This window comes from Typha angustifolia, chromosome 15 (genome assembly GCF_048772165.1).
Source record: "Typha angustifolia cultivar Huaian chromosome 15, ASM4877216v1, whole genome shotgun sequence".
NCBI lineage: Eukaryota > Viridiplantae > Streptophyta > Magnoliopsida > Poales > Typhaceae > Typha > Typha angustifolia.
The window spans coordinates 17,480,888-17,500,959 of NC_133253.1; the positions used below are offsets into that span (position 1 = coordinate 17,480,888).

Genomic DNA, 20,072 nt, shown 5'->3' on the forward strand with positions numbered 1-20,072 from the left:
GTTCATGGGCATTGCACCACTACCAATCAATACAACAATAGACAATACTACCCATCCTTTGGATATTCTAAGAAGGAGGAGGAGGAGAAAGAGAGAGGGGGAGGGGGGCAAGTCCAATCTGTAAACGTTGATAGTAGTCCTTTCAAGTGTAACATTGAAAGCCAACATCGATCCTCTAAATGTTTAAGTAAAATATATTATGAAATATATATATATATATATATATATGTTTATCCTTTGGTTCGGACCCCCTCGCCGTCCCTATTTAACACCCCTATGTTTATCCTTTTGCTTTTTTGACCCCCTTCGCCTTGACAACACCCTTTCCCTAACTTATCTAGATATTATATATATTTATCTATCATATATGATCTTCATATCCTCGGTGAAGTTGGTGATTATTTTTGGTAACTAAAGAGCCTTTTTAAGACTATAGTGGGAAAGGATATTCTTCGTACCTAAGAGCATGTTTTTTTTTTGGGGGGGCGGTTTTGACTTTACGATTCAGTTATTTTATTTATAGTTTAACCTGATGTTGACTTATATTCATGTAGAAATATTTTAAAGAAAAACTTAAATTATTTCTGTGGAGATATAATATAAATTTAAAAGGATAGGAAATATGGACGCGGAGGAACAACATTGATTTCAGCATTACAATTGGTGTGGACCATATATTTTTTTTTAATTTAAATTAAAAAAAAAGGGATTAAAAATGGGGTCAAAACATTCAAAGGTAATGTATAAAATATAATTTTGTTATAATTTTCCAAGTAGCTAATCATTCCTATGGCGCAGAGGCAGAGAGAGAGAGAGAGGGGGGTAATGGCAGAAGAGGAGGTAACAGTGCAAGTGTGTAGGTTCCAAAACACGCACAAGAAAACGCAAATCGAGCCAAAATCCCGGAATCTCTCGCTTTCTTTCTCACTCTCTCTGACCCCAAAATCCTCTGAGATCCAAAAGTTCGATTCGCATAGCCTTGGCGCTTTCCCCTCTCCTATAGCTACTACTCCAAATTGCTCCCCAAGTCCCCATAAAAAAGAGAGAGAGAGAGAGAGGAAATCATATATATATATATATATAAGGAAATAAAAAGATCTTCGTATCGGAGTCATTGGAAAATTAACATATACGACCCCAAACAAGTCAATATTTGTAAGGGAAGAGAGACAGAGGAGTTATAAATGCGTTCCTGTTTGTTTCGGGAATACAAGGAGAGCCGAACTCAACTGAGTTCACGACTGTTAGGTGCATATAAAGAGTGAGAGAGTGGAGGAACAGAGAAGCAAAGAAAGGTATAGAGAGAGAGAGAGAGAGAGAGAGAGAGAGATGTTGGAAGAGGAGAACGGCGTAGACCCTCGTCTGCAAGCCATCTCGGCGGCCATTAGGGTGGTGCCCCACTTCCCAAAACCAGGTCTTTTTCTTCGTCTTCGTCTTCGTCTTCCTCTCTTTATCTCTTGTGGGTCTTGCTTGCTTTGCTCTCTCTTGAGCTCTGCTCTCCTTTTTGCGAGTTGGGTTCGTGTAAAATTTTCTTCTTTGATGGAATTTGGGACTTGGCGGTGGTACCAGGGATCATGTTCAACGACATCACCCCGCTTCTGCTCCGCCCCGAGGTGTTCAAAGACGTCGTTGAGATCTTTGTCGATCGATATCGCGACATGGGTATCGCCGCGGTTGCTGGTATTACCCCTCTCCTCCTCTGTTCTCTTTACTTTAATTGGGCTCTTTTTAATATTCCCCTCTTATTTGAGGACCGGAGCGCAAAACCTTTTCGGTTCCGAGTTGACTCACTGAGTCGCGTCCAAATTACCCCTGTCTATTGCCCGTTCTTTTTTCCCCAGCGAGAGTTGACCCACCCGACGACATGTTGGCCGGGGAAGCCGACCAATGCACTTGCAGCTTTCCAAGTTGCATGCATGGCATGGTCTGTACGGATGTTTCTAGTCCGGCTCCTGTTTGTATTTGACCAACTAAATCTTCTTCTTGTGTCTGTATTGTGTCATCTTCACCTAGTTAAATGTCGTATTCTCTTCTTGTTTCCTTGTGAGTATTTACATAGCTCAACATATCTTTGAGGTAATTGTCTAGGAGGACTCTTCTTTTTTTAAGGGAGTTTGTAAACTTATATATTTTCTGTTTCAATTGGGCCAATACTACTCCTATTCAGCAACTTGGAATTTCGCTTATAATATTGGACTCATTGGATTCGATAGGAGGGCGACACGGGAGTTCTGTTTGGTGTAGAAACATCATAATGCAAGTTGATGCACTGATTCCTGTCTCACCGATCAGAAATTCGATACGCGAAAACTAAATTACACACATCAACTTGCAGAGTCCTGTATGCAGAATTTGTTTGTATGTTTGCTATTAGGCTGCTTAATTATTGCCCAAAAGAGTGGGTATTTGCTGGATAGCTACGAAGCATATATTGCATGTTTTGTTAGGTCTATAACTGAATAACATTCTGTCATCAATAGCAAAGTTTTGGTGGTATTTTATATCAGAATCTTTTATGGTCCTAGCCTTTTCGTTTTCAGTATAATCTTGCTATTAGTTGTAAGGTCATTCCTTAGTGCATGTTCTATTGAGCATTCTTATAGGTGGATATTGTTTTGGGCTATAAACTTGTCATAATTAATTGTTTTCTTATTTAGTATTTGAATTCATACATATGTGGTCTCAGATAATAAGTGCAAAACTGCATCCTTCAACAAACTATATTGTGGGAGTTTGAACTTTGGAGTTCCATTTTATAAGAACTAAATTTATGCTATGCTTAACAAGAAATAGCTTTATATAAACTAACTCAATCAAGTGATCTACAAGGAATTGAAGCTAGAGGATTCATATTTGGCCCTTCGATCGCCTTGGCAATTGGTGCAAAATTTATACCATTACGTAAACCTAGGAAATTACCAGGTACAAACTTCACTCAATATATTTGACTTATATATATGTATTCTTTTTTCCTGCTAAAGTAAGATTTTCCATTTTCTGTTGAGCAACTATTAACCAAGTTTTGGTTCTCATTTACTCATCTACAAATTTTATTTGAAGCATGAACTTGTAAATTGTAAGATTCATATAGTGCTAATACTTTAATCTGTCCATTATTTCTTAAGATAGAATATACCTCTTCATCTTGCACATACTTTTGTAAGTCAGATGCCTTGTAACTAAAATTTCCGAGCATGCTTGCATTTATATTCAAAAACTCATTTACCAGACTTTTATGCGAAAAGTTTTATGATACAATTCTGACATGAATTTCACACAAAGAAAGGAGGCATATAAGATAGAGTTCATCATATCATTGCAATTGTGTGACCAGGAAGAAGCTATGATGTCTGGCAGCACACGTAAAACTTGATCACATCATATGTCAAGGTGATGTGCAATCGAGGAGACACGAGTGTCTAAGAACATTCTTCTTGGTAGGCTCATGAAGTAATTGCTAGCTGACAGCATGGGTTATCCACCAGTGAGCAAGCAATGAACAATGTGGCATTTCTACCTTTGCACATGATAGATAAGTTGACTGTTTAATTTAATTTAGGCAAAACCAAAGATTAGTTTAGAAACTAATGATGGTGAGAATAGCGGTATGTTTGTTGTTTAACTCTCACCATCTTCTTCTCATAGCTATGAGTGTATGACTTGGGACACATCTCCTGAAGCTCTTCGTGCTAACTTCAAAGGTATTTTTTGTGAAGATAGGTAAACCATTATATTTTTTTATGGTTGAGTGTGCTTCCCAGCACTTGATCTTTGAGAGGTTTCTATACTTTTAAGAAATTTAGCTTTGGAACCATCAAAGATGTAAATTCTGTGTAGCACTTAGTAGTTGCTCAAAAACTTCATAAAGAATTGAGTTGGGATCCATACCTATATGAAATACTTTTTGTATACAAATGGTATACTAAAATTTTCCTCTAATGATCTTATTATGACCTATTAAGACATTGCTCCTATGCCACATGAGTTAAATTTTAGCTCTGGAATTCAGAAAAAGATATGGCAGGGATGTGTCATGTTTGTTTCTTTTATGGAAAATATATGCCATATATCATGCCTTGTAAATTATTATTTAGTGTGATAATTCATTACTCCCATATAGGTGAAGTAATTTCAGAAACTTATGTGCTTGAATATGGTACCGACTGTTTGGAAATGCATGTTGGAGCTGTACAACCGGGGGAGCGCATACTGATCATTGATGATGTGATTGCCACTGGTGGTACATTATCTGCAGCAATAAGACTTCTTGGTACATTTCTAGTTATCCTCTCCAAAAGTGTAGTACAACCTGTTCGAAATATATTTAAAACAGCTATATATCTTGCATATCATCCTTCCATGTATACAAAAGTTTCCATTGAAATTGTAACAGATAAGCTGGACAACAATTACATTTAGCATGCTAACTTGAGGAAAATGTCAACATGCTGGATGATTCCTCATATTGAGACCATTGTGCTTCAATTTGTTCTCCGACAAGTAAATTATCGAATTAGTGAAAAATATTAACATGCAGGAGAATAAAAGTCTTATCAACATTTCTTCTGGGAATGTGTCTGGAGTTGACCTCAATCAAAAGTATATGTATGAGTACAAACCAATAGAACATCAGTACTTTCTTCTTCTAAATTGTGTAAACTTTTCTCTCTGTTTCTTGAGAGAGAATATACAATATTATGCTATCAAATCTTTTCATAAAGTATGTTTCATCGACTGACCTTAACCTTTTCATGTTTGTGGGAAAATGTGCATTTCTAGAGCGTGCTGGAGCCGAAGTGGTTGAGTGTGCTTGTCTCCTAGGCTTACCTAAATTCAAGGTATGATGTTATTAATTTCAGAATAACACTCCATTTTTCTCAGCTAACCATTCAAAACTATGTAACTTGGGAATGGAATTGTCAGCTTGTTGCTATCTCAAATTTCTTATCGGAGCTGTGTTTTACAGCACACTAAAAGCAAGACATTGTGGAAAATATCCAGTAGAGGCATGCAGTTATACAAATATCTATTAGAGACATAACATATTAGTCACAGAAGTAATTGTGAATGAAGTTTATTTGGTATCTGAAACTAACTTATTTCATGTTCTTATTCTTGTTATGATCCTAATGTGTTTCTAGATGCCCATTTTGGAAGTAGTTCACTTCTTCATGAATTTCTATTGACCTTGAAGCCTAAGAGATAGGAACCAATTATGTTATTCCATACACCATCTCAAAGATGAAACTAGCGTACCATTGCAATCTATAGTCACTATGTGACAACTACATTCTTGATTGCCACATGCCATTTCAAGATAAATGTGCATTGTTGTGGAACTTGATAAAATAATTAGTAGAGGCTGACTCATGATTGTTATTGCTTGTTATATAACAAGGATGTTGGTAATTTGCTGTGATCTCTGTTGAAGTACTTACGGCAGTCAGCAAATAAAATATTCTGCTTCACATTTTTAAAGAATAACAAAATTTCTTTCTTCATTTTTTTAATTGTACCGTACGTAGTTTATGAATCTCTGTTTGTTGCCAGCGATTTACAATTTTGTTTTCATATCCTTTACCGTTCCTTCGCATTGGTCCATTTTGAATGCCATGTTGATAATTGCTATATTTATAGGAACGCTTCAGGCTGAATGGAAAGCCCGTGTACATAGTTGTGGAGTGCCGTCAGTAGCGTCTGATGTACCTCTCTTCATTGTGAGATCATTTTCTTGTCTTCTAAAAGTAAGGAACCAATAACATAGTAAAAATATATTTCTAACTTCTAAGTATACAGGCTAAGTTTGCACTCTCTATTTGGATGAGGATGGCTGCCCATGAGGGAGAGGGTCAGAGGGATTTTATTGAGAGAGGAAACTGATACTTAGCTTGATATAAGAGAGAACTATGAGTAGATGAGGAAGAGAGGAAAATTAAAATCCATGAATGGATGTAGTTTTTAGAAAATATATCTTAGCATATAAAAGATGAACTATTTCTTCCCTTTGACATGGTTTTTTACTGATCTTGCTGTCTTCCCCCTCTGCTGTTTTCCAGGAAATCTCATGTTAAGCCGTTCAGTTCCGCCGATTCCCCCGAGTAAGTTTGCAAGCCAATGTAGCAACGAAATCTCTGATCATTGCTGAAGCAAGCAGCTGAACTCACTTGACTCAGGATAAATATTTGAAATTGGTTAATTAGGATCATTAGTTTGTGGTCCCCTGTGGGAAGTTTTATAGTTAGACAAACTTGTACTACTCAGCACAAATCTTCTCTTTCTTGTGATATTTCAGTGCTATGTCATGGAAAATATATTTGCATTCTCTCACTGCTGTTATCTTCAACATTTTGAGTAAAATTAAGGCATCTTAATTAAAAGAAAAATCCAAACACACACTGGATTCTGCCTCTTAAATTAGTTTTCCTTTTTTTTTTCCTCCTTTTTAATGATAAATGCTACCTCTCAAGAAAGGGCATTTTATCATCATATGTTTGTTAAATTTACTTTCAATCTATCTACTCTCTCTCTAAAAAAAAAGTACCACACTCTGAATTGTAAACATTCATCTCCTCCTATGAGTTGCTTTCAGTAAATGAGGATAGGAGAAAAAAACAGCCCTTCTCTTGACTCCATTGTTGCTTAACTACCAAACGAATCTCTACTACCTTTTCAAGTGGCATCGGAGTCGCTAATCTCTGTCTGCTAATTATGATTTGTCTTTGCTTTACAACCATAACAATTACTGCTTGTTAGTTAATGATCCATTTTAATTTAACATAACTTGAGGTAGATGTCTTGACACGAGGAGTCGATGTATACAAGCACTTACCTTTTGACAAACGAAAAGGTTGAGGCTTGAAAATTTGGAACACGGCAAAAAATATCTGTCACAATTAAACAGCTCAAGTAAATTAAAGAAAATATATTAAGAAGTGCAGGATTTCTAGGATATAAAATCTTCCCAAGAAGATATTATAAATAACTAGTAAGCAATACATCTAAAATACTCTAACCCAATTGGTGTGCTAATTTAAAATCTTTCTCTGTGATAGATTACAATCCTTTGAATCTTTGAGACCTACAACCTACGACCAACTAAGTCCAACTTAATAATATGTCAACAATATGGTAAAAGAACACTGGCCACCTTCCATTTGTATAAGGTCAGAGGGACCAAATTAAATCACCAACCCACTCGTATATCTCCTTATAAGTAGGACTCAAGCAAAATAATTCTAACTCCACAAATCACAACAAGCACCTAGCTGCTCTAATCCCTCCTCTACCATGGCCAAGCTCATCCCACTTTGCCTTCTGATCCTCTTCATGGATCTCATTCCTTCTACCCTTGGGTGGTTTAACTACTCCTTCAGGATACCCCCAAGGACTATCCCTTACCCTCCTTACCTACCCAAGCCAATGGTGCATAGGCCACCAAGAGCCATTTCAGTGGCCCAACCCCCCTTGCCACCCTTGGTTGGACCCAAACCTCCACATAGTCATGTAATGCCTCCTTTGCCACCTATTGTTATGCCACCACTACCTTCATATGTAGGACCAAAAGATCCTCCAAAACATCAATTGCCATTTCCACCACCGCAAACAATAGTACAACTGCCGTCGTTGCCACCACTACCGTCACACACGTGCCCCGTAGACACGACAAAGCTACAACCATGTATTAATTTACTCGGCGGTGTGTCACGTATCGGTATCGGCCGTTATGCAAAGACAGTATGCTGCCCTATGCTACGAGGGATCACAGAACTTGATGCTGCTCTATGTCTTTGCACAGGAGTGAAAGCTAAGTCGCTAAATATAAATCTAGTGACTCCGACAGTATTAGGGATGCTTGTGGGATGTGGAAAGCATCCACCACCGGGATTCCAATGCCCTGCATGAAACCTTTGAAGGTATCGGTTCTAATCTCTCGTTAAGTCCTTTTTTGTACTTGATTCATTTTCCTTTCTAGCCTGCCTAATGTTATTGTGATTGGATTTTTGGCAGGTTATATGGATTGATATCCGAATGGAATAAAGAATGGAAGAGATTTGCAAGGACAAGCTTAAAGAGCTGGTGTTTTGTTTACTCTATTGAGAGGAGGGACTAGTAGAACTAATTCAGCAAATGAGAAGCTCCATCTATCTTTGTGTCCCTTATTGTTCTCCATTCAATAAATGCTATACTGGCATTTCTTTTTGTTGGAAGAAAAAAAAAATTAATATACATCATAAGTTATTTATTAGTTATTATGGTTTAAATCTTACATTTTGGACATGTCCATGTCGAAGCTAGCATTTTAATGCTGAAATAAATAGGTTTTAAACCGAACTAGATCTCCTCACATATTATTTACTCAAATGGTTCATCTCCTATAGATCTTTTTAGTATTTTATTTTAAATATAATACTATGATATTATCAATTTTTTATATAATAATAAGTGAGAGGAAAGTAAAAAAAAAATTAAAGAGATCTAATTTATATTTTATATTATATAAATCTGAATATAATACTTGTGTCTAGTTTATCAAATTGTAATACAATAAACTCAAGACCTCTCTAGTTTATCTTGGTTTATCCAATTAATAGATTTTAAATAGAGATCAAAGAATAATCTACACTTACATGTATTAGGAATAAAAGTTTTACTTCTAGAATTAACGGTTTAATAAGTAAGCCTTTTGACATTTAAGTTTGGGAGTAGATTATTTAAGTAAATTAATTTATGAGGAAGATCAATTTAATCAATTACTCAGAAGTAAAGTTAGACTTAGATTCAATCTAAGATTAAATACCAAAATTACTTTACCTCCTAAATTTTGCTTTATGTTGCTATTCTTTTCTATACTTTTAACTAAACCGTAACAATATACACGTCGCTAGTAGAGAAAAATTAAAATAATTTTTATTCAAACAGATAAATAAATTTAAATTTAAAAGGCACAAACACCATTGAATAGGGTGAAATACCTAGTTGTTACAAATTAGTTTTGTAACATAGTTAAAAGTATAGAGACATATTGATACAAAATAAAGTTGATAAGATAAATTAATTCTAATTCAAAATATATGGATGCAAATGTGCTAATATCAAGCTTCAGAGTTGTATGAAAAGAGAAACTAGGGATAAAGATTAATAAAGAACCAAAAGGTCTCCAATCCAACTTTCTACACAGAGTTGCTAGTAATGATGCTTATAAACTCTTTACAGCCTGTTTATAAATAGGATGGACTTAAACACTTAATTAACTCTTAGTAATTTCTCTCTATTTTATAATCATCTTCATTAATGTACATAGTGATGTCACATCTACTCCATTAGTAGATTCTTTTCAAAGTGCTTGTGGGTAAGATATTTTTCTCTTCGCAATAACTTCTAAAATAATTCTCTCTCTTTACATTACAACTACCTTTACTAATGCTGATATGATGTCACTTATCCACACTTTGATATTCGTAGAGTATTTATGGGTTTGATTTTTTGTTTTGGTAGAGATAAAAATTCGAAGGGGAACTATATTTTACCCTCCGATTATGTCTAAATTTATTTTGCTTTTCTATAGTTTTATCTTCTTAGGATAGAACTATTAATTTTTTTTAATAATACATGATTAATTTATATATTAAATTTTTAAAAAATAAAAGGTAATCTATTAATCAACTTTCTCTGTTATGGTAAGCACCACTTACATCAGCAGCCAAAATAGATACGAACGAGGGGGGAAAGGAACTCTCCTAGACACAGTTAAGAGCCATATTCCTATCATAATTTGCGAGCCAATCAGTCGACTGATTTGTCTTGCAGTAGATATGGAACAAAAATAAAAAAGAAAAAGCAGATAAGAGATACATGCAATCATCTATGATAGCAGCGAACGCCCAGAGAGCCGGGTGAAGACCTTTTAAGATGTTAATAAGGAGCAGCGAGTCGATTTCAATAATGAGATGTGTGATCCTACACTAGTTAAGGTAGCGAAGAACCTCCCAAAGGTTGACTGTTTCAGTAGCCAAAGTTGAGTAGAAGATACCATACCGACAGCCGGCGCAGATATTAAATTTAGAATGATACTTCTTAGAAATAAAGTTGTATATAATTTAATAAATTTTATCTACAACTTTATTTATAACAATTTACTATACTGTAGAGTGTAACAAATAAAATTATAAAAGAGTAAAAATAAAATATAATATTATCTAAATTAAATATTTATCGTGTATCTAAATATTGTGTATTAGATGGAGCATATTTTGGTCTCTTGCTTCAATGGCACACATATAACTTCCGCGACAACTTCCCAAGTAGATTCATCGTCTTGGGTATAATTAATCAATATTTCCGGAGAGAAGACACCGAGAAGGCGACTCCTTGGCAATTTTCAAGAGAGTACAGCCTTGACGCGCGGAATAAACACAGCGAATTCGAACTGCTGCTTCCTCCTTTTTAATTTCGCTTTGCGCTGTGTTTATCGACGACTCTTCTCGGAGAGAGAGAGGGAGAGAGAGAGAGAGAGATAGAGAGAGAGAGAGAGAGAGAGAGAGAGAGAGAGAGAGAGAGAGAGAGAGAGAGAGGAGGAGGAGGCGGATCTCGTGCATCGTACCGGCTAGGCCGTCGGATCGATGGGGTCGCCGAAGAGCGTGCTGCTGCCGGTGTCGGATCCTCCGCGGGGGGGCGGGGGCGGTGACGATGCCCTTCTATTCAAGGGCTCCGCGATGACCAGGCGCGGGGCGTACGCGGCGCTCTCTTACATGTCTTGCGCTGGTACGGATCCTGATTCCATAAATCTCCCCTCCATTTCTGTTAATTTCGTGTGTGTTTTTTCCCCTAATTCTTTTTTTTTTCTGTTGTGTTTTCTTCTTTTGATTATACTCCAAAGAGAGCAGTAGTAGGAATTGAGCGGTTATGTTGTTGATGCGTTTGGTTTTGCTTGTAAAAAGAAGGTCTTGTTCTAATTCCGGCTGAATGGTCCGGATTTTGATACCATGTTAATCTTCTGTTTTTCGTATTTGATCTTAAAAGTTGCCTCCTTTTTCTTTAACAGGATGGGGGTGATAAATATATCTCCTAATTTGACCAACCATGATCCTTGTAATAGTAATGTGATTGCATCTTCTTGTTTATATAAGGAGATCGTGCCCAAGGTTGAATGTTCTTCTAGCAGTTTTATCCAAGAATTTGCAAATTGAAGAAACGCTTAGTACCTGCTCATTCGTAGTATTTTGGTTATGAAAAGATGGCTAGATATAGTTTTATATTTGTGGAAGAAAGTAAGTTCTTGTTTTCTTCCAGTCAATTATGTACATGATTTAGATTCTCTTCGAGTACATTAGTCTCGTCCAGTTTGTGTCATCCGGTATCCTGAGTTGGTGTGGCTGTTTAACAAAGTCCAAATATGTGGAGATTGTTTATTTGTCTGAGAAATTAGTTATCTCGATTCCAAATATCATTTATATCTGTTTATAGTCAAACTTTTAGCAAAATAGAAGGCTGCATATGTATTACATATGCTCAGAGTATCTGTATGATAGATGATACATATAGGGTCTGTTTTGTTGATGCATTTGAATAAACTCATCTATTCACATAGTACACAATCTGAAATCAATTTTATGAAAACTAAAACATAGTCTATCCGTGTGCCAGAGTAGATTCATTTTTACCAGTTTCTTTACCTTCCTGAAAAGAAAAGAGGATCTAAAATTGCTGCTTTTATTGGTTTCCTATTTGGAGCTATAGATGCAGCATCTTAAAAATACATGAAACCAAGCAAGCCCTTTCTTTTGCACGTAATTTTATATCATCCTATGTAAAGCTTACTTAATATGTTGTTCATATGATGCTGCTTTTCTTCCATTTATATGATTTTTTCATTATTGCAACTGTGTTTTCCTTTTGCAGTACTACTTGTGATGTTCAACAAGGCTGCTTTGTCTTCATATAATTTTCCTTGTGCTAATGTTATAACTCTCTTCCAGGTATGTTCATCTTTCTATTAGTAGCTTCCTGATTTTTGAGCAATAACATATTTCAAATATCTTGAAATTTATCAAATTTCATTATAATTTTTCTAATAACTATTTTTGTGGTTTACTACAATATGATCAAATTTCATTAGATGGATAGTGTTTAAGGTTTACTACAATATGAACAAGATTTTAAAAGATTGTAGGCAATAGACAGGCGAACAAGAGGTCACGAAGTTTTTAGGCACTAGGCAAGTGCTTAGGCGGCACCTTGAATTTAAGACGGTTTAGAAATAAACCAATACAAGAAATAATAGTTAGATAAAAATTTAAAATTCATACATACAATCTAAAAATATATTAATGTATTCTTGTTAGGAACCGTACTAAGTACTTAGAATCTACTAATTTATCAAGATCTACAATAATTTGAATTACAAAACCAACATATTAGAACATGGTTCAAGATACTAAGGAGGTTACCTAGGCAAAATCTAAGCGGCGCCTAGCTATATTTTGTCTAAGGTAGGAAATTAGGCATTCGGCATAAGTTTTTTAAAACAATGTATAGGAAGGATTTCATTATATTGCATTTGTTTTTTTTTTTCTTGATATGCATTTGTACTTTTACAGATGGTATGCTCGACTTGCATTCTTTATGCAATGAAACGTTGGAAGATAATTTCTTTTACTGTTGGTGAACCTTGGACAGTATCTGATTCAGGAAGCTTTGTGCCACTTGGGACATTGTTGCACACCCTTCCTCTTTCTATTGCATATTTGCTTTACATGGTGCGTAATATCTGGCGACCTATAAAATTATGCACCAGAACCAAGCATACCTAGCACCTTTTGAAATGCAATAACATCTTATCATATTGTCTTGGTAAAAAGCTTGCTTCCATGGAGTCTGTGCGTGGAGTAAATGTTCCTATGTACACCACACTAAGGCGTACAACAGTGGTGTTCACAATGATTGTGGAGTATCTATTGATTAGGCAGAAGTATACTCGTCATGTTGTTGGCAGGTAAGTTACCTTTTAAAGTTATTGTTATGTACTCCTATTAGTTTTAGAGTAGTAAAATGTGATTGTGCTTCCCGAGTCAGTTAGTTATTTTTACTGCATTAGGTTGGATATACTTTTTGTTGATCCATCTATGGAGCTTTTGGGGGCATCATCTAGTTCAATGTTAAGACTTGCCATGTCCACACACACTGTGGTGTCATGCTCGAGTCAAGAAACAACCTCTGCATAAATGACATTATGTCTGCGTACATCTTATCTAACACTTTTTGAGTTTTCTTCTATATGTTGCTTGTGTGTTTCAAGCTGCTCCATTGACATGAAATCATGTGGCATAATAGTAGAAATTGCTGTTTGTTTGAGGAGTGAATGGCTTCCATTTCAGATTGTTCTCCCGCAAGTTTTTGCTTTCATGATCTGTATAATGCAGATGACCTTCCTCCTGCTGGTTGAATATGATAGCATGTATCATGATTCATGAGAAAACTGTTTATTAGTAGAAATTAGAAAGGCATGTTAGTGGCATAACAATGGGTTTTATACTACTTTTATCAGTGTGGCCTTGATTGTTTTGGGAGCATTTGTGGCTGGAGCTCGTGACTTATCATTTGATGCCTATGGCTATGCTATTGTTCTCATAGCCAACTTAACTACTGCTGTTTATCTTGCTACTATAGCCCGTATTGGTACTTTCCATATCTTTTCTCCTGTAACTTCATTTTATTTCTCATTTAATTGTTTTATGTTCACATGATTGCTTGTATCTTTTTTTTTCCTCAGGAAAATCAAGTGGTCTCAATAGCTTTGGTCTGATGTGGTGCAATGGTAAATTGTAACAATGGATGTTCCTATATTGGAAACTTTTCTATTACTTACTCGGATAATAATCTAAAATTTGCTAGAAAAATTGAAGTTGTATCGCTACTAATTTGCAGGAGTGGTCTGTGGACCAATATTGTTGTTCTGGACATATTTTCACGGTGATTTGGAACTCACAATGAATTTCCCTCATCTTTATTCTGCTGGATTTCAGGTACTTTCACCTCTGGATTTTCTTCTCTGTCTGTATACTTTTAATGGAGAATAATAAGTGAACTCTTTTTTTCTTGAACTTTTCTCTTGTGCTTTCATCCTGGAAAAAAAAGTATAGATCTTCTTTAGGCAACCTATTTTATTTTACTGGAAGGTGTACCTCGGTTCAATTCATTCTTCAAGGTCATGTTAGTGATGCTGTACAATGCCAAACTATCTGTCACCGTTTTTTAACATAATAGGTGGTCAATAAGTGCCCAGGGACAGCCCAATGCCTAGGCATTGTGTAAGTACTTCAGCAGAGTTGTAGAAGTCGAGGTGGCTTAAATTTTTTAAAAAATAAACATTTAAGTAAAACAGTTAAACCAGATCCAACACAGAAAGTTGCTTTAAAATTAAGAAAATTTTCGGTCTTATCAACTTGGTAGCAGGCTAGCAGCTAATATTAACTAAAAATATTCATACAGTATTTTACCCTGACAAAAATCAAGTGGATCGCTTGCCCAGCAGGCCACTCAATTTTTTGTATATTGCTATATTCTTTATTATAAGATATCGAAGAATAAGTAGAGGCACGAGAAATATGAGAAGGGAGACTAGTAGATTTTGGGATATTGAAAATACCATGTAATGGAATCCACATACATACAGTTGATACTTGAGTAACAATTGTTGCATTAACTATCCTCAGGTAATTGATAAGTTCCATTTATGAATTTATGGTTAGCAACCATTACTAGGACTGTGATGTCTACCGTCCTGATAAAAATTTATCCCTGATAAGTGGTAATGATGGCAGACAGAATTGGTAGCTGCCAGCTATGAAGTATATTAACTGACTATGGCATAAATGGAAGGACAATTTGTCTGAGACCATTGCCATGTCCTTCATATCTGAGAAAGCATATATATGTTTCATAATGGAGCACAGACTAGGACTATGGCTTTCTCAAATTAATGAACTTTCTATGTTGTCATCCCCGCCTCTTCACTTTATTTTTTTCTATATTGGCTTTAGTTGGTACTGCTTCTGTTTGATCTATTTCAATCTCATTCTTATTCAAGACTTGTTTGCAAATTCAACTCAAATCCTACTGTCAGTTCCGCATCAGCCAAAGAAACTAACCCTAGTTCTTCTGGAGTTAATTGCTGCAGATAATTCTATTTCAGTTAGCTATTCTGTTACACATGAACACATGAGTTTTTATATGAAAATAAGCACATGCTTGCCTCCCTAACTTCTTTGTTTAACACTTCAAATTTGCAGGTTGTGATGCTACTTTCCTGTATACTGGCGTTTTTCTTGAATTACAGCATATTTTTAAACACAACCCTAAACTCCGCACTCACACAAACAATGTGTGGTAACCTGAAGGTTAACTCACCTTTTCTTTTTCTGAACCATTTGATTTTGTTCTTTGCATCTTTAAAGTTCGCACTTGTGCATTATCTGACATTCCAATTTCTACAGGATCTGTTTACTGTTGGACTTGGCTGGGTAATTTTTGGAGGGCTTCCTTTTGATCTAGTGAGTCCAAAGTCATCCTCGTGGGTTATAGTTGTTCTTGTTACTATATGCATTTTATATTGACTTGGTTCTTTGCTAATTGCAGCTGAATGTTATTGGCCAAGGTCTTGGTTTTGTGGGCTCTGGATTTTATGCCTACTGCAAACTCAAGGGAAAGTAGTTATTGGACTTTGTACACCTCTTTATTACGGTTGGTTATGCTCCAACTGGAGTTCAGGGAAGCTATCAAAAGTATCTACTTTGTGCCCTTTTAGGGGGAGGCCATCGAAGGGATCTTACAAGATTTTGAGTGAAGCTGCTCCTCCTAATTGACCATTCAAATCAACACTAATCTTGCCTGTTCACTGAGTTGAAATTTTGTTTTTTGTTTTCCTTTTTTTTTCCTCATATCTATATTTCTTTTCCTTCAAAAGGACGTGGGCAAGAGAGTAGTTGGTTCACCACGAAATGGAACGTATTTAACATGATATGATCAACAGTATTTTAAATCTCCTTTGATATATTAGAACTTAAAGCAGTCCTTTTAATTTGTTACAGTTGACTTGCACTTGCAGTTTTTGGGCAACTTCTATCTCCATCTCGAATTAGGATCAAGGAGGTAAAGTAGTAATGCCATTGAGTAAATTGTTTTCATCTAGGAAAATTGTGTATGCGGCTCTTCTCGATATTCTTGCTTGTTATCTGATGTAATCTGCTGCAGCTGTTCCTGTCAGTCTGTAACCAAGTAAATTATGTCAAATTAAAACTAGCCCCTATCTTGTATTCTAATAAGCACCTCATATTGTTAGCTGATAACAGATGGGAAACAATCTGACAAAAAGGTGGAATCTCATTTCTTTCAAATCCTATATAAGATTATATCATTACAAAATAGTCTTTTGCTGCAAGAAGACACTCGCAGAAACTGCTCAAGTAATCCCTGTAATTATCCCATCCTACGTGGGTAGAGTACATCTAAAATTAGAAAAACGACTGGAGGAAATAATTCTTATGATCTGCTGTTATTCAGAAATTTCCCAGCAACTGCCAACAAGTGCCTAAGGCAAAGATACATGGTACACTCATGCCCCCTTCCAGGCATAATAAGATGCTTCAAAGAAGAACACACTTGATGGCCACTGCAGAATTGGAAATAGAATTATCAACCAATCCCTCTTGTGGATTTAATCCTCTTGACACATACCATCTCCAATCAAATTGCAGAACACCTATATTATCTGAGAACATGCTTTATTTGCCTGACATCTATAGAAACCTATAACCTGCATAATAGCAATCCAGTATATTTGTGGGAGCAGAATATTATGATCCTGCCAAGAACATGAGGCACTATGCGAGGGGATACTATGTCTCTTTCTTGTGGTACTTAAATAATAGATCATGTACACTCTGGGCGGAAACCATGGCACAACCTTCAATTTTTCTTCCTCCTTAAGCTTCTGCTGTTTTCTAGATAAGGGTAGACCCTCTGATACTCCAATATAGCCCAAATAAGGTGCCTAAGAGAGAACTCAGGCCACAAAGGATCTGGATTCTGCAAGTGACTGAAATTGGTCTGCCATAATAGAAAATTACTGAGACGAGTCTCCCCTGAAGTTCTAATGACAATATCAGGATCCGGACAGTCAGCTGTGTACAAGTGTTGCTCTAACTCAGCCACTGAAATCTCATGATCCATATCATTCCCTTTAACCTCAGCATCATAATTACCACTTTCACAACCTTGTTGTGCTCTGCTCCTCCTTTCTGCACATGCTAATTCAATAGCATGCACAATCTCATTTGTAGAAGTATAGGCCACACATACAGAGAGTACTGGTCCCATGTTATTCGCAGTACTTTTAACTGCCCTCATAGCTGCTAATCTTACTGGCTCAGTCAAGAGGTTAAGGTTCCCCCAAAAGTTAATCTTAATGCCGTACTTACTTACAATGCTCTCTCGTTTTAGCAGTTCGTCAATCTTTTCCCTCATTAGATCCATCAAGGATTGAACTTCACTTGGTTCTCGTTTAAAATTGTCAATACTGAAAGCATACACAGTCACATATTTCACGCCCATTTCATAGCAATACTGGAGACTGGAAGTGAGAGCTGTGAAACCAACCCTGTGACCACTGCCCTTTTCGACCTTCCTGCTCTTGTCATATCTACGGTTTCCATCCATGATGAATGCTATATGGTTAGGCATGGGGCCAAAGGAGATCACAGAAAAAAGAGATTGACGTAAGAAGCGCAGTATACTTGCAGAAAGACTGAATGTAATGCTTTTGCCATGATTCTCCATGTCCAAACCCTAGCATATCATAGACAAGGAGAGAAAAGTACGACAACAAAACAAAGTCAAATACAATAAGGAGGTACAACAGCTATAGAAAAGAAATTCTAAAACAACAAGTTCTCTGTGCCCTATGGCTGCATTAGTTGTTGATTTTTCCCTCGATCAAATTGGAGAGGCTGGACATTCCATTAATAGGATCCTTCATAAACCCTAGGAGTGTGAGGTGTTCTCTTAGGCTGCTAAAAATGCTTTCCAGCTTCAAACCATGGGCTAGAAAAATACAAACCTAATCATAAAAAAGGAAACTCCGAAACAATAACCAGCTACAAGGCTAAAATGCTTACTTAAAAGTTTAATGGTTCCAACAGGAGCAATAAGCGCCTATCATAATAAAGCAATCACAAATGGATCAAACTTGTCATCTTTCCAAGCACACTGATGAATGAACCAGAAGCAGATACTACACAAGATTCAACCTTTACATATCCACAGAGCTTACTTTAGTCGAAAGGTTAGACAGGCCGAAGAGAACGAAAAGAGAAAATACCAACAAGCAAGGGAATTGGAGGAACTCCAGTATAACGAAGTAATAAGAGAACAGCTAGGGTTTTCCGGAATCCCTGCGCAAAGAAGGCATAGGTAGAGCGAGCGAGCGAGCGATCGAGAGCGAATACCGGTTGGAGACGGTGGCGTCGCGTTCGGCGATGGCAAGGAAGGAAGCTAATAAAGTTTTGGGTCGAGTGGTTGAAAAAATGTTTTGGAAATTGGAACGCACAAGAGATTCTTCCGAACAAAAAGAAGGGTCCACACTAACAAAAGAATTAATAACAACAACAAAAATATAAATGTTACTCGTATTAGTAGTTGCACGAGTATTATCTACTATAGTATACAGGAAGTTTGAGCTTGATAGGGTTGCCTTGGGCGGGGCAGCCCCAAAACTATGCCATTGAGTTGATCCGAATTAGAGAGGAGGGAGAGGACACGGCGAGGTGGTGGGTGGCTATCGAGTTGGCCGTAGGGGCAGCCGCCCCCCAAACAATAAAAGAGAGGAAGCGCGAAGGGAAGGAGAGCATGTTACCACAGAAGGGGAGGTCAACGGCGCTACTCGGCTCGTGGCGGCGGCTAGCGACGACGAGCGCGACTATTGGGACATCAACCGAGGAGGAGAATGGGGGGAAGGGGAAGAGCAGCTGGGAACATAAAAAGGGACCGAGGGTTCGTGGAAAGAGGAGATCAGGAGTGAGAGAAGGTAGAAGATGAGAGGGGGTTGGTTTTGGTTGGTTAAAAGGAAAAAAAGGGAAAGGGACGGGGGAGGTAGTCAGTGTGTCGACGGTCGGGCTCGAGCCCTCCCAGTCATGCGGTACTACGACTGAACAGTAGCTACAGTTGTTTGTTTGTTTTATATAGAAAAGTCGTTTTCCATCCCCTTCCAGTTAACATCAGCAACACAGCAAATTTTCCAATATAATTGATGTAACTGGTAAGTCATAGGAGATGTCAAAACTAATAGAGTAAAATGGCAATTTTTTTTTAAAGGCATTTAAATTTTGATAAATTTCTATTTTTTTTATCCTCGTATGAGTATGTTTAAATTCACTTCCCTTTGCTATTTTTTTTTTAAATGCGGTCCTTAGACTTCTAATATTCATTTGAGAACAAGTAACAAGTAACGGTCTAATTTAATTGGTGGATCAGTTTATACTATAGTTTTACAATCATGAAAGGTTAGACTAGCTAGCCTGTGAGCTGTCCTATTGTTTGCGCGGCTTGTGAAATAAATCCTAATTTTAAAGTGGTTTAATATATCCATCTTTTGCATTCTAGCACCATCGCACGTGTGGATAAATCCATGCTGCCCGTAAACCCGTTTACTGTTTTTATCATGCTAAGACTTTACTCCACATTTTATTATTTTATGTTAGTTTCTCTTAGACTAAAATGTAACAATTTTTTTTTTATATATTTGACTCACACAAGTCGAATTTAAAGATATTTATTAGATAAATAGTTATAAAAAAATAAATAATATCGGTCAAATTTTAGATGATAAAAAAATATATATCAATCTAATATATTTATCATCTGAAACTGAATCAATATTATTTTAGAGGTATAGAAAAGTTTATTCATTCTTTTACAACTTTATTTTAATAGGTATCTTCAAATTTAATTAATGTTTAATCAAATATAATAAAAATAATAATTTTAGTTTAAAGAAAATTGTAAGAGGGTAAAATGACGTA

At 36.4% G+C, this 20,072-nt stretch overlaps 3 protein-coding genes across 7 annotated transcripts; 2 read left to right on the forward strand and 1 right to left on the reverse strand.

Annotated features, from left to right (window-relative positions):
• The first annotated feature begins 1,163 nt into the window (after positions 1–1,163).
• On the forward strand, positions 1,164–6,327 carry LOC140778322 (adenine phosphoribosyltransferase 2-like). 4 transcript variants are annotated; one of them, XM_073122971.1, is made up of 7 exons: positions 1,164–1,414; positions 1,570–1,680; positions 2,830–2,922; positions 4,121–4,270; positions 4,780–4,838; positions 5,649–5,744; positions 6,057–6,327. In XM_073122971.1, exons 1-7 carry the CDS (start codon positions 1,330–1,332, stop codon positions 6,069–6,071), a joined length of 609 nt encoding a protein of 202 aa, XP_072979072.1. In that variant the 5' UTR covers positions 1,164–1,329; the 3' UTR covers positions 6,072–6,327. The 4 variants fall into 4 exon arrangements, 3 of the variants coding, with proteins under 3 accessions (XP_072979072.1, XP_072979073.1, XP_072979074.1); XM_073122972.1 differs by having other exon boundaries at positions 1,166–1,414; positions 5,649–5,717; XR_012107180.1 differs by having other exon boundaries at positions 1,176–1,414; positions 5,638–5,744.
• A 3,970-nt stretch (positions 6,328–10,297) lies between these two features.
• Positions 10,298–16,048, forward strand: LOC140777486 (UDP-N-acetylglucosamine transporter UGNT1-like). Its single transcript, XM_073121628.1, has 10 exons — positions 10,298–10,761; positions 11,899–11,975; positions 12,597–12,755; positions 12,858–12,991; positions 13,544–13,674; positions 13,769–13,813; positions 13,924–14,021; positions 15,288–15,395; positions 15,492–15,548; positions 15,634–16,048. The coding sequence occupies exons 1-10, from the start codon at positions 10,620–10,622 to the stop codon at positions 15,706–15,708; spliced, it is 1,026 nt and encodes a 341-aa protein (XP_072977729.1). The 5' UTR covers positions 10,298–10,619; the 3' UTR covers positions 15,709–16,048.
• Positions 16,049–16,221: 173 nt separating this feature from the next.
• LOC140777487 (dehydrodolichyl diphosphate synthase CPT3) lies at positions 16,222–19,186 on the reverse strand. 2 transcript variants are annotated; one of them, XM_073121631.1, is made up of 2 exons: positions 18,908–19,186; positions 16,222–17,720 (listed from the first exon to the last, which is right to left on the reverse strand). In XM_073121631.1, exon 2 carries the CDS (start codon positions 17,710–17,712, stop codon positions 16,963–16,965), a length of 750 nt encoding a protein of 249 aa, XP_072977732.1. In that variant the 5' UTR covers positions 17,713–17,720; positions 18,908–19,186; the 3' UTR covers positions 16,222–16,962. The 2 variants fall into 2 exon arrangements, with proteins under 2 accessions (XP_072977732.1, XP_072977731.1); XM_073121630.1 differs by having other exon boundaries at positions 16,222–17,841; positions 18,908–19,098.
• Between the last annotated feature and the right edge of the window lie 886 nt (positions 19,187–20,072).

Coding starts and splice junctions, on each gene's coding strand:
- LOC140778322 (XM_073122971.1), top strand. CDS start 1,330: ATGTTGGAAGAGGAGAACGGCGTAGACCCTCGTCTGCAAGCCATCTCG. Junction 1,681..2,829: donor GGGTATCGCCGCGGTTGCTG/GTATTACCCCTC, acceptor GTGATCTACAAG/GAATTGAAGCTAGAGGATTC. Junction 4,271..4,779: donor TGCAGCAATAAGACTTCTTG/GTACATTTCTAG, acceptor GTGCATTTCTAG/AGCGTGCTGGAGCCGAAGTG.
- LOC140777486 (XM_073121628.1), top strand. CDS start 10,620: ATGGGGTCGCCGAAGAGCGTGCTGCTGCCGGTGTCGGATCCTCCGCGG. Junction 12,756..12,857: donor TTGCATATTTGCTTTACATG/GTGCGTAATATC, acceptor CTTGGTAAAAAG/CTTGCTTCCATGGAGTCTGT. Junction 14,022..15,287: donor TTTATTCTGCTGGATTTCAG/GTACTTTCACCT, acceptor TCAAATTTGCAG/GTTGTGATGCTACTTTCCTG.
- LOC140777487 (XM_073121630.1), bottom strand. CDS start 17,832: ATGGAGAATCATGGCAAAAGCATTACATTCAGTCTTTCTGCAAGTATA.